The sequence below is a fragment of the Pseudophryne corroboree genome, chromosome 5 (genome assembly GCF_028390025.1).
Source record: "Pseudophryne corroboree isolate aPseCor3 chromosome 5, aPseCor3.hap2, whole genome shotgun sequence".
NCBI classification, from domain to species: Eukaryota; Metazoa; Chordata; class Amphibia; order Anura; family Myobatrachidae; genus Pseudophryne; species Pseudophryne corroboree.
The window spans coordinates 786,564,678-786,579,328 of record NC_086448.1 but is presented as its reverse complement, the minus strand read 5'-3'; the positions used below and the strand labels follow the sequence as shown (position 1 = coordinate 786,579,328).

Here is a 14,651-nt window from a genome sequence, read left to right as displayed (position 1 = left end):
GCAGTCGGCAGGCAGTCCGTCCATCCATAATTGTATTATTATTATAATATATACCACCTAACCGTGGTTTTTTTTCCATTCTTTATACCGTCGTCATAGTGTCATACTAGTTGTTACGAGTATACTACTATCTCTTTATCAACCAGTGTACAGTGCGGTAGTTCACGGCTGTGGCTACCTCTGTGTCGGCAGTCGGCAGGCAGTCCGTCCATCCATAATTGTATTATTATTATAATATATACCACCTAACCGTGGTTTTTTTATACCACCTAACCGTGGCAGTCCGTCCATAATTGTATACTAGTATCCAATCCATCCATCTCCATTGTTTACCTGAGGTGCCTTTTAGTTCTGCCTATAAAATATGGAGAACAAAAAAGTTGAGGTTCCAAAATTAGGGAAAGATCAAGATCCACTTCCACCTCGTGCTGAAGCTGCTGCCACTAGTCATGGCCGAGACGATGAAATGCCAGCAACGTCGTCTGCCAAGGCCGATGCCCAATGTCATAGTACAGAGCATGTCAAATCCAAAACACCAAATATCAGAAAAAAAAGGACTCCAAAACCTAAAATAAAATTGTCGGAGGAGAAGCGTAAACTTGCCAATATGCCATTTACCACACGGAGTGGCAAGGAACGGCTGAGGCCCTGGCCTATGTTCATGGCTAGTGGTTCAGCTTCACATGAGGATGGAAGCACTCAGCCTCTCGCTAGAAAACTGAAAAGACTCAAGCTGGCAAAAGCACCGCAAAGAACTGTGCGTTCTTTGAAATCCCAAATCCACAAGGAGAGTCCAATTGTGTCGTTTGCGATGCCTGACCTTCCCAACACTGGACGTGAAGAGCATGCGCCTTCCACTATTTGCATGCCCCCTGCAAGTGCTGGAAGGAGCACCCGCAGTCCAGTTCCTGATAGTCAGATTGAAGATGTCAGTGTTGAAGTACACCAGGATGAGGAGGATATGGGTGTTGCTGGCGCTGGGGAGGAAATTGACCAGGAGGATTCTGATGGTGAGGTGGTTTGTTTAAGTCAGGCACCCGGGGAGACACCTGTTGTCCGTGGGAGGAATATGGCCGTTGACATGCCAGGTGAAAATACCAAAAAAATCAGCTCTTCGGTGTGGAGGTATTTCACCAGAAATGCGGACAACAGGTGTCAAGCCGTGTGTTCCCTTTGTCAAGCTGTAATAAGTAGGGGTAAGGACGTTAACCACCTCGGAACATCCTCCCTTATACGTCACCTGCAGCGCATTCATAATAAGTCAGTGACAAGTTCAAAAACTTTGGGTGACAGCGGAAGCAGTCCACTGACCAGTAAATCCCTTCCTCTTGTAACCAAGCTCACGCAAACCACCCCACCAACTCCCTCAGTGTCAATTTCCTCCTTCCCCAGGAATGCCAATAGTCCTGCAGGCCATGTCACTGGCAAGTCTGACGAGTCCTTTCCTGCCTGGGATTCCTCCGATGCATCCTTGCGTGTAACGCCTACTGCTGCTGGCGCTGCTGTTGTTGCCGCTGGGAGTCGATGGTCATCCCAGAGGGGAAGTCGTAAGCCCACTTGTACTACTTCCAGTAAGCAATTGACTGTTCAACAGTCCTTTGCGAGGAAGATGAAATATCACAGCAGTCATCCTACTGCAAAGCGGATAACTGAGTCCTTGACAACTATGTTGGTGTTAGACGTGCGTCCGGTATCCGCCGTTAGTTCACAGGGAACTAGACAATTTATTGAGGCAGTGTGCCCCCGTTACCAAATACCATCTAGGTTCCACTTCTCTAGGCAGGCGATACCGAGAATGTACACGGACGTCAGAAAAAGACTCACCAGTGTCCTAAAAAATGCAGTTGTACCCAATGTCCACTTAACCACGGACATGTGGACAAGTGGAGCAGGGCAGGGTCAGGACTATATGACTGTGACAGCCCACTGGGTAGATGTATGGACTCCCGCCGCAAGAACAGCAGCGGCGGCACCAGTAGCAGCATCTCGCAAACGCCAACTCTTTCCTAGGCAGGCTACGCTTTGTATCACCGCTTTCCAGAATACGCACACAGCTGAAAACCTCTTACGGCAACTGAGGAAGATCATCGCGGAATGGCTTACCCCAATTGGACTCTCCTGTGGATTTGTGGCATCGGACAACGCCAGCAATATTGTGTGTGCATTAAATATGGGCAAATTCCAGCACGTCCCATGTTTTGCACATACCTTGAATTTGGTGGTGCAGAATTTTTTAAAAAACGACAGGGGCGTGCAAGAGATGCTGTCGGTGGCCAGAAAAATTGCGGGACACTTTCGGCGTACAGGCACCACGTACAGAAGACTGGAGCACCACCAAAAACTACTGAACCTGCCCTGCCATCATCTGAAGCAAGAAGTGGTAACGAGGTGGAATTCAACCCTCTATATGCTTCAGAGGTTGGAGGAGCAGCAAAAGGCCATTCAAGCCTATACAATTGAGCACGATATAGGAGATGGAATGCACCTGTCTCAAGTGCAGTGGAGAATGATTTCAACGTTGTGCAAGGTTCTGATGCCCTTTGAACTTGCCACACGTGAAGTCAGTTCAGACACTGCCAGCCTGAGTCAGGTCATTCCCCTCATCAGGCTTTTGCAGAAGAAGCTGGAGGCATTGAAGAAGGAGCTAACACGGAGCGATTCCGCTAGGCATGTGGGACTTGTGGATGCAGCCCTTAATTCGCTTAACAAGGATTCACGGGTGGTCAATCTGTTGAAATCAGAGCACTACATTTTGGCCACCGTGCTCGATCCTAGATTTAAAGCCTACCTTGGATCTCTCTTTCCGGCAGACACAGGTCTGCTGGGGTTGAAAGACCTGCTGGTGACAAAATTGTCAAGTCAAGCGGAACGCGACCTGTCAACATCTCCTCCTTCACATTCTCCCGCAACTGGGGGTGCGAGGAAAAGGCTCAGAATTCCGAGCCCACCCGCTGGCGGTGATACAGGGCAGTCTGGAGCGACTGCTGATGCTGACATCTGGTCCGGACTGAAGGACCTGACAACGATTACGGACATGTCGTCTACTGTCACTGCATATGATTCTCTCAACATTGATAGAATGGTGGAGGATTATATGAGTGACCGCATCCAAGTAGGCACGTCACACAGTCCGTACTTATACTGGCAGGAAAAAGAGGCAATTTGGAGGCCCTTGCACAAACTGGCTTTATTCTACCTAAGTTGCCCTCCCACAAGTGTGTACTCCGAAAGAGTGTTTAGTGCCGCCGCTCACCTTGTCAGCAATCGGCGTACGAGGTTACATCCAGAAAATGTGGAGAAGATGATGTTCATTAAAATGAATTATAATCAATTCCTCCGCGGAGACATTGACCAGCAGCAATTGCCTCCACAAAGTACACAGGGAGCTGAGATGGTGGATTCCAGTGGGGACGAATTGATAATCTGTGAGGAGGGGGATGTACACGGTGATATATCGGAGGGTGAAGATGAGGTGGACATCTTGCCTCTGTAGAGCCAGTTTGTGCAAGGAGAGATTAATTGCTTCTTTTTTGGGGGGGGTCCAAACCAACCCGTCATATCAGTCACAGTCGTGTGGCAGACCCTGTCACTGAAATGATGGGTTGGTTAAAGTGTGCATGTCCTGTTTTGTTTATACAACATAAGGGTGGGTGGGAGGGCCCAAGGATAATTCCATCTTGCACCTCTTTTTTCTTTTCTTTTTCTTTGCATCATGTGCTGATTGGGGAGGGTTTTTTGGAAGGGACATCCTGCGTGACACTGCAGTGCCACTCCTAGATGGGCCCGGTGTTTGTGTCGGCCACTAGGGTCGCTAATCTTACTCACACAGTCAGCTACCTCATTGCGCCTCTTTTTTTCTTTGCGTCATGTGCTGTTTGGGGAGGGTTTTTTGGAAGGGACATCCTGCGTGACACTGCAGTGCCACTCCTAGATGGGCCCGGTGTTTGTGTCGGCCACTAGGGTCGCTAATCTTACTCACACAGTCAGCTACCTCATTGCGCCTCTTTTTTTCTTTGCGTCATGTGCTGTTTGGGGAGGGTTTTTTGGAAGGGACATCCTGCGTGACACTGCAGTGCCACTCCTAGATGTGCCCGGTGTTTGTGTCGGCCACTAGGGTCGCTAATCTTACTCACACAGTCAGCTACCTCATTGCGCCTCTTTTTTTCTTTGCGTCATGTGCTGTTTGGGGAGGGTTTTTTGGAAGGGCCATCCTGCGTGACACTGCAGTGCCACTCCTAGATGGGCCCGGTGTTTGTGTCGGCCACTAGGGTCGCTTATCTTACTCACACAGCGACCTCGGTGCAAATTTTAGGACTAAAAATAATATTGTGAGGTGTGATGTGTTCAGAATAGGCTGAAAATGAGTGTAAATTATGTTTTTTGAGGTTAATAATACTTTGGGATCAAAATTACCCCCAAATTCTATGATTTAAGCTGTTTTTTAGGGTTTTTTGAAAAAAACACCCGAATCCAAAACACACCCGAATCCGACAAAAAAAATTCGGTGAGGTTTTGCCAAAACGCGGTCGAACCCAAAACACGGCCGCGGAACCGAACCCAAAACCAAAACACAAAACCCGAAAAATTTCCGGCGCTCATCTCTACTTATTACAGCTTGACAAAGGCAACACACGGCTTGACAAATGTTGTCCGCATTTCTGTTGAAATACTTCCACACCGAAGAGCTGATTTTTTTGGTATTTTCACCAGGCATGTCAATGGCCATATTCCTCCCACGGACAACAGGTGTCTCCCCGGGTGCCTGACTTAAACAAACCACCTCACCATCAGAATCCTCCTTGTCAATTTCCTCCCCAGCGCCAGCAACACCCATATCCTCCTCATCCTGGTATACTTCAACACTGACATCTTCAATCTGACTATCAGGAACTGGACTGCGGGTGCTCCTTCCAGCACTTGCAGGGGGCGTGCAAATGGTGGAAGGCGCATGCTCTTCACGTCCAGTGTTGGGAAGGTCAGGCATCGCAACCGACACAATTGGACTCTCCTTGTGGATTTGGGATTTCGAAGAACGCACAGTTCTTTGCTGTGCTTTTGCCAGCTTGAGTCTTTTCATTTTTCTAGCGAGAGGCTGAGTGCTTCCATCCTCATGTGAAGCTGAACCACTAGCCATGAACATAGGCCAGGGCCTCAGCCGTTCCTTGCCACTCCGTGTGGTAAATGGCATATTGGCAAGTTTACGCTTCTCCTCCGACAATTTTATTTTAGATTTTTGAGTCCTTTTTTTACTGATATTTGGTGTTTTGGATTTTACATGCTCTGTACTATGACATTGGGCATCGGCCTTGGCAGACGACGTTGATGGAATTTCATCGTCTCGGCCATGACTAGTGGCAGCAGCTTCAGCACGAGGTGGAAGTGGATCTTGATCTTTCCCTATTTTTGGAACCTCAACATTTTTGTTCTCCATATTTTAATAGGCACAACTAAAAGGCACCTCAGGTAAACTATGGAGATGGATGGATACTAGTATACTTATGGATGACGAGCGACTGCCGACACAGAGGTAGCTACAGCCGTGGACTACCGTACTGTGTCTGCTGCTAATATAGACTGGATGATAATGAGATAAAATTAAAATATATATATATATATCACACTAGTACTGCAGCCGGACAGGTATATATTATGTAATGACGGACCTGCTGGACACTGTCTGTCAGCACTGCAGACTCCTAAAGTAAGCTACTAGTATCAAGAAGATAGAAAAAAAAAAAAAACACGGGTAGGTGGTATACAATTATGGATGGACGAGCGACTGCCGACACAGAGGTAGCTACAGCCGTGGACTACCGTACTGTGTCTGCTGCTAATATAGACTGGATGATAATGAGATAAAATTAAAATATATATATATATCACACTAGTACTGCAGCCGGACAGGTATATATTATGTAATGACGGACCTGCTGGACACTGTCTGTCAGCACTGCAGACTCCTAAAGTAAGCTACTAGTATCAAGAAGATAGAAAAAAAAAAAAAAAAACACGGGTAGGTGGTATACAATTATGGATGGACGAGCGACTGCCGACACAGAGGTAGCTACAGCCGTGGACTACCGTACTGTGTCTGCTGCTAATATAGACTGGATGATAATGAGATAAAATTAAAATATATATATATATCACACTAGTACTGCAGCCGGACAGGTATATATTATGTAATGACGGACCTGCTGGACACTGTCTGTCAGCACTGCAGACTCCTAAAGTAAGCTACTAGTATCAAGAAGATAGAAAGAAAAAAAACCACGGGTAGGTGGTATACAATTATGGATGGACGAGCGACTGCCGACACAGAGGTAGCTACAGCCGTGGACTACCGTACTGTGTCTGCTGCTAATATAGACTGGATGATAATGAGATAAAATTAATATATATATATATATCACACTAGTACTGCAGCCGGACAGGTATATATTATGTAATGACGGACCTGCTGGACACTGTCTGTCAGCACTGCAGACTCCTAAAGTAAGCTACTAGTATCAAGAAGATAGAAAAAAAAAAACCACGGGTAGGTGGTATACAATTATGGATGGACGAGCGACTGCCGACACAGAGGTAGCTACAGCCGTGGACTACCGTACTGTGTCTGCTGCTAATATAGACTGGATGATAATGAGATAAAATTAAAATATATATATATATCACACTAGTACTGCAGCCGGACAGGTATATATTATGTAATGACGGACCTGCTGGACACTGTCTGTCAGCACTGCAGACTCCTAAAGTAAGCTACTAGTATCAAGAAGATAGAAAAAAAAAAAAACACGGGTAGGTGGTATACAATTATGGATGGACGAGCGACTGCCGACGCAGAGGTAGCTACAGCCGTGGACTACCGTACTGTGTCTGCTGCTAATATAGACTGGATGATAATGAGATAAAATTAATATATATATATATATATCACACTAGTACTGCAGCCGGACAGGTATATCTCCTATATAATAGCCCTATTCTGTGACTTTGTGACTCATTTGCTAACGCTGGGCGGAGTCACAACACTGGGCGGAGTTAGTCAAATGAGTCACAGATCTGGCCAAATCTATAGGAGACTAGGAGCAGAAGCAGATAGTATGGGCATGTCACAGGCAGGGGTGCATACCTCCCAGCTTTCTTCAGGAGCTTTCTTCAGGCAGAAGGAGGGACACACACTCAGCGAAAAGGGGGCGTGGCTTCACGGGAGGGCCTCCGTTTTCGTCAGTGAGGGGGCATGCCCAGTGCTCTGTGAGCTGCTGGCATGCCCCCAGGGACTGATTATGAGTCCGGGGGGCCCAGGGCACTTGAGACAGGGAAACCCTATCTCATTGCTGTGCCTGCTGTGGGGTTGGGGGCGTGGCTTAATCGCGTACGCGAGGCCACGCCCCCTTATGCAAATTCCAGGATTTATTTATTTTTTATTGAATTTTGGCCCCTCAGCTAGGGGTAAATGCATTTTGTGGGGCACCTGCCGCTGTGCAGGTTCCGTACTGCCTTTGTTATCTCCAGCCCCAGCAACCCCACCGCTACCTGCAGTGAGGTGCACCCAGCTCCTCACACTTTAGCCGGCGGGCAGCGCTGCAGAAGTCCGCGCTGCTTGCAGGCTCCGACCCCCTCCTCCCTCCAGCCGCAGCATCTCCTGGGGGCTAACCAGTCACTCCCAGTCTCCCCTTACCACAGTGCCCGGCAGCCGCGAGGTCCGCGCCGCGTGCATGCTATGACCCCCTCCTCCCTCCAGCCGCAGCGTCTCCTGGGGGCTAACCAGTCACTCCCAGTCTTCCCTTACCACAGTGCCCGGCAGCCGCGAGGTCCGCGCCGCATGCATGCTATGACCCCCTCCTCCCTCCAGCCGCAGCGTCTCCTGGGAGCTAACCAGTCACTCCCAGTCTCCCCTTACCACAGTGCCCGGCAGCTGCGAGGTCCGCGCCACGTGCATGCTATGACCCCCTCCTCCCTCCAGCCGCAGCGTCTCCTGGGGGCTAACCAGTCACTCCCAGTCTCCTCTTACCACAGTGCCCGGCAGCTGCGCGAGGTCTGCGGTGTATGACTGAGGAGGGGGGGAGGGATGCGGACGGGCAGAGGAAGCAGGACTCCAGCCTAAGAGAGTCAGCCATGCCAAGCCTCCACCAGCAGCAGATCCCAACAGGTTGGAGTGGAACAGCAGCAGCCAGCAGCAGTGACTCCGGTAAGACACATCTGTCTGTCACCACTGTTTTGTCCCTAATACCAATCTCTCCCGTGCCCTGTGTTCTGTCATGTCCCTGTCACCCCTGGCCTTGCCCTGCCACCCTTATCCTGGCCCTTTCACCCTTATCCTGGCCCTGTCACCCTTATGCTGGCCCTGTTACCCCTATCCTGGCCCTGTCACCCCTGTGCTTGCCATGTCAACCCTCTACTGGCCCTGTCACCCCTGTCCTGGCCCTGCCGCCCCTACCCTGGCCCTGTCACCCCTATCCTGTCCCTGTCATTTCTGTCCTGGCCCCGTCGCCCCTGTCCTGGCCCCGTCACCCCTGTCCTGGCCCCATCACCACTGTTCTGACCCTGTCACCCCTGTCCTGGCCCTGCTACTACATACCCTCCAACTACCTTTTTGGCAGGTACAGTACCCGCAGCGCCTCCAGACCTCTCCCCAATGCACCACACCTCTGCACCTTCCCCTCCACCACATGCGGCACTCCACCCCTCCCCCACACGCTGTGCCTCCAGACCCCCTACACCACCCGCGGCTCCCACTCCTCCGCCCCTTCACCACCCACAGCACCTCCAGGCCTCCTCCACCATCCACCCCCCTTATATGTCTCCCCCCACACCTGCCCCCCTCCACCCGCAGCATCTGCAGACACCCTCATCCATCCGCGGTCCCCCCCTCCCCCACCCCTCCCCCACCAATGACACCCCCGCACCTGCCCCTCCACCACCTGCAGCACCTTCCCCATCCGGGCCCCACCCCCACTTCCGCCGCCCCTCCACCCGCAGCATCTACAGACACCATCCGCAGTCCCCCCCGCACCCGCTACATTCTGTACATCGTGCCCTGCAGGTGCTGTTCACGGCGTCGCAAGGGGCTGCGCCTCCTTCACCATCGCACGCCCTTTCATTGTGCAATATTTAACCACTAACAAAGGAATGCAGGTAATACTCCATATAATACAAATATTGAACCCCAGAAAGGCATGCAAGGGTTAAGGAGGCGTAGCCCCTTGCGACGGTGTGAAGAGCGCCCGTAGGGCGCGATGAAGCACCTAGTATTATGTAATGACGGACCTGCTGGACACTGTCTGCAGAATGCGTTTATAAAAACACCACACGACGAGTGTTTAACTTTTTCAGGCAGACAATCACAATATACTGGTGGTCAGCAGACAATCACAATATACTGGTGGTCAGTGGTCACTGGTCAGTCACACTGGCAGTGGCACTCTGGCAGCAAAAGTGTGCACTGTACTTAAAATATGTACTCCTGCTATAACTGCTCCCCAGTCTCCCCCACAATTAAGCTGTGTGAGCAGTGAGCACTCAGCACAGTCAGATAATGATATACAGTATTACATATGATGCAGCACACTGGGCTGAGCACAGATATGGTATGTGACTGTGTCACACTGTGTATCGTTTTTTTTTCAGGCAGAGAACGGATTAATTAAACTGGTGGTGGTCACTGGTCACTGGTCACACTATCAGCAAGTAGTACTCCGTCCTAAGCAGACAATCACAATATACTGGTGGTCAGTGTGGTCACTGGTCAGTCACACTGGCAGTGTGGCACTCTGGCAGCAAAAGTGTGCACTGTACTTAAAATATATTATTTATGTACTCCTGCTCTAACTGCTCCCCAGTCTCCCCCACAATTAAGCTGTGTGAGCAGTGAGCACTCAGCACAGTCAGATATACAGTATTACATATGATGATGCAGCACACTGAGGCTGAGCACAGATATGGTATGTGACTGTGTCACACTGTGTATCGTTTTTTTTCAGGCAGAGAACGGATTAATTAAACTGGTGGTCAATGGTCACTGGTCACACTATCAGCAAGTAGTAGTACTCCAGTCCTAATATGCTCCCCAAAATTAGTAAATAGTGTCTCTAACTCTCTACTCTCTTCTCTATAAACGGAGAGGACGCCAGCCACGTCCTCTCCCTATCAATCTCAATGCACGTGTGAAAATGGCGGCGACGTGCGGCTCCTTATATAGAATCCGAGTCTCGCGATAGAATACGAGCCTCGTGAGAATCCGACAGCGGGATGATGACGTTCGGGCGCGCTCGGGTTAACCGAGCAAGGCGGGAAGATCCGAGTCTGCCTCGGACCCGTGTAAAAAGGCTGAAGTTCGGGGGGGTTCGGATTCCGAGGAACCGAACCCGCTCATCTCTAATATAGGGGGACATTACTAAGCAGTGATAAGAGTGGAGTAGTGAGCCAGTGGAGAAATTTCCCCATCAACCAATCAGCAGTTCTGTATCATTTTATAGTATGCAAATTATAGATGTTACTTCAGTGCTGATTGGTTGCCATAGGCAACTTCTCCACTGGCTCACTTCTCCGCTCTTATCACTGCTTAGTAAATGTACCCCATATTCTCCTAGCTCTCACTATGTTGTGCCACTCACTGTTCCCACATAGAGTACTGGTGGCTGGACCACAGGCATCAGACATGGGGGTATATTTACTAAAGCTTCTAGAACAGACAAGTAGAGGTGTGGCCTACAGCAACCAATCAGATTCTGACTATAATTTTCTAGGGTGAAATAAAGAAATTATAGCTAAAACTCCAACACTCTTATTTTATTACTACACGACTCCTTCATAAATGGCAGATGTAGTTGTGTATATTTTACATGCCTTCTTTCTAGCATGGGATAATTATTTCAGTCTAATCATGGGTAATGACGACAGTGTGGGGTAATTATAACGGTATACAGTAATATATTGTTTTGCCACAGTCTTTTTGGACAGAAACAGTCAGTTAAATATTGAGAGGAATAATTTAATTACTTTAAAAAAATGTAGCGTGACTTACGCCAAATTGGTTTTGATTACCTATTAGTTATAAAGAAAATATGACAGTAGGGTCATTCAATAAATGCAATATATGAGTTCACAGTAATTTTATCTCCAGTGACTAATGCACAATGCTGCTCACCTATCGCTGGCCTGTACTGTACCACTGCCAAAATGATTAGTATCATATTACAGTGGGGCAGATGTATTAAGCCTGGAGACAGCATAAGGAAGTGATAAAGCAGTGATAAGTGTAAAGTGATAAACGCACCAGCCAATCAACTCCTAACTGTTCATTTACATATTGGAGCTGATTGGCTGTTGCATTTATCACTTTGCACTTATCACAGGTTTATCACTTCCTTATGCCTTCTCCAGGCTTAATACATCTGCCCTGAGTATTACAGTACTTACAATCAGACAGATCAGCCTGGACAAAGTACACTTTAACTTCACTTCCCTATGTAGTTAGTTTTTTTCTCCCTGTTTTGAACAAAACTTTATTGTTTTTAGAACAGAAAACAAACACTTCTGTGCTGGTCTTTGTTTTTGTTTTTTGTTCAGTACATTTTTTACCAACTCCACCCAAAATTGTCTCCAACTCAACAGCCCTGCAAATTACCACAATGACAGATTTTTTTTTCTCATATGCACACCAAAAACTTTCTAGAAGTGGCGGGAAGTAGTCGCAAACCTAGGTACAAATAAACGAACAGTCCAGGATGCATTTTTTTGCACTTGGTATAAATGCCTTACTTAGAACCAGGATGAGACTGTGGACAGTGCTGATTTATTTGTTCTCATTTTCTTTCCACTACGCTTGTAAAACTGCATTTAAACATTAGCACAAGATAAACTTTCTCAGACACATTTATCCTCATTAGGAGTTTTGCAAACTTCACACATGCAGAGATCTTACATTTCATATTGACTTTGCAAGCCACAGGTTGCGCGGTATCTGCTGTAGAAGCGATTTTCTAAATCAATTTTTGTCTCACCAATGAGGTCATCTGACCCAATCAAATCGTAGTCATATATCAAGATAGTTAATAGAGATTCCTTCGGGAAAGTAGCCTGCATTTCAAATGATCTGGTAAAACAGAGTTAAAGAGTCTTGTTAGTTTTCCAAGAAAAAGGAGCGTTGTGTTCAGTCATAACAGAACTGTAAAACGACTAATTAGATGACATAACAAAACAGAAAGCAGACAATTAAAGATTTTCCTTAATTTGCTAGGATTTCCCCCCCCACATCTTGTGATGCATAACATGACAGATCATATTGATTTATATCCTCCGTTCCAGGATGAAACAAGATTTTTATACATATTATAAAGAATTTCTGAATTTTTTAGTTATCTGACGTACACTGTGAAAGCTCGGAGAAAATCTGTCTTGCTTCTGAAGTCTGAGACCTGGGCTATTTGAGATAATATGATATACAGTACTGTATAAACTGCATTAGAGAAAAAAGCTACTTGTGTAAGTTACACGCATTTATGAAATTAAACAACAAAATGTTTTAAAGAAAACCTACAATTGTATAATATCGTATGGGGCTCATTTAGAAGTGGACATACAGTATGTAGAAAAAAGAAACGTAAACTGACATCCATATGTCCATCTCAAAAACAGTAGCCTTTGCACTAGACGTGCGTCAGGCTTACAAGTGTGGCTACTTATGCCACATGGGTTGGGTATGGGATACTGGCAGTCAGGGTGCCGGTATCCTAACTGCTTGGAATCCCGATTGGGGTGCAGGAGATAGGTACCGCTAATTCTAAACCTCCCCTAACCCTTCCTTCCCGCAGCCTAACCCTAACCTCCCCTCCCTGCAGCCTAACCCTTGCCCTTCCACCCCGCAGCTTAACCATAACCATCTCTATCAGCATAAAATCAAAAAAATGTTGTCTGCGCTTATGTAAAAGCAGCTCAGATAAAATGGATAATTGTAGGTTTAAAACGAGCGCTAAATTATGCGTGTAGAAAGTGAGTGTGGCACCTGTAAAAAAGAATAAAGATTAATACTTAAAAACTTCTGTTTACAGCTCTTTTGAGAAATGGTTAGGTTGGTGGTATCCAGATATAGATGTAAAAGTCCGGAATCTAACTGTCCCTAACTTACCCACGGGGATTCCTCAGCCGTTGGTATCGCTGTGAGGGCTGTCCGTGGCCGGCTTTGTGAGTCGCGGCTCTCACCGCTGCGTCCAGCGGGAGAAGGATGTTGTAGAAAAGCCGGAAATAGCGACGTCAGTTCGAGTCCGCAAAGCGGCGTAGATGTTCTTGTCTGTGATACCACTTGTCCACCAACGCGTTTCGTGCTGTTCAGAGCACTTTTTCAAGGTGGTTGTTTATTTTAAAGGTCGTTTATTTATAGTAAAACTTTATTGTTCCCATCTGGAAAAAACGGAACTTCCGGGACTTCCGGACCGGAAGTGACATAAAAAATTGCGGGAAGCACATGGAAATTTTTTTATTTTATTTTTTTCACTTAAAATTTGAAGATTTAAGGGTTGGATATGTTTAAAACAGGTGCCACTTAGTGTAAGGAGTGTGTGTTCATAAAAAAATGTTGAGGTCGATGTCAATATTGTGGCCAGATGGTTGTAAGGTTTTTAATTCAAAAATCCATTTGCTTTCTTGTTTTCTTAGATCAATGGTTATGTCTCCTCCTCTCCAGTTTGTTCTTATCTTTTGAATTGGTAAGAACGTGAGTCCAGTCGGGTCTTTATGATGTTTCTCTAAAAAATGGTTTGATAAGCTGTGTGTTTTAAGTCCCTTTTTTACATTGTAGATATGTTCGGCAAATCTTATCTTTGCTTTCCTTTTAGTTTGGCCGACATATTGGTACCCACAAGGGCAGGTGGCTAAATATATAACCCCTTCTGTGTCACACGTAAGGGAGTCATAGATGGTATAGTTTTTTCCTGTCGCAAATGATTTGAAGGCTGTAGTGGGTCTGGTGGATTTCTCCTTATCATTCTTGCATGTTTTGCAGTTTAAACACTTAAAATAACCTTTGCCCATTTTAAAACTGCTTTGTGTTTCATTCTTCAGATGGCTTGAGACTAGGAATTGTTTAATAGTTTTAGCTTTGCGGTAAATGACTTTTGGTTTTTCTGGCAACATGCAATGTCCGCTTCCAATTTTTCTTTCTTATACCCTTTCTCCAGAAAATTGTTCAGCATGTCTTCACTTTGTGCCTTAAAAATGGTCGGATCTGTGCAATTTCTTTTTATTCTTTGGAACTGGCCACGTGGTATGTTTGCGATCCAGGTCTGATGGTGGTTACTGGTTGTTGCTAACATATTATTTCCATTAACGGGTTTAATATGTGTCTTTGATTGTAGAGTGTTGTTTTGAATATAGATTTCCAAATCCAGGAAGACAATCTGCTCTTTACTTGTTATTGTTGTAAACTCCTGGTTCAAGGTATTATTGTTTATGTAGGATTTAAATTCTTCAAGGGTTTCCTTGGGCAAAGGTTATTTTAAGTGTTTAAACTGCAAAGCCTGCAAGAATGATAAGGAGAAATCCACCAGACCCACTACAGCCTTCAAATCATTTGCGACAGGAAAAAACTATACCATCTATGACTCCCTTACGTGTGACACAGAAGGGGTTATATATTTAGCCACCTGCCC

The 14,651-nt window shown here is 46.6% G+C and overlaps 1 protein-coding gene across 1 annotated transcript in view; it reads right to left on the bottom strand.

The window, feature by feature from the left end:
• Positions 1-14,651, bottom strand: part of FER1L6 (fer-1 like family member 6) — a 478,947-nt gene that overhangs the window by 38,280 nt on the left and 426,016 nt on the right. The window contains 1 exon segment of the mRNA XM_063924401.1: positions 11,930-12,100. Within this exon segment, the coding sequence (XP_063780471.1) occupies positions 11,930-12,100 (171 nt within the window).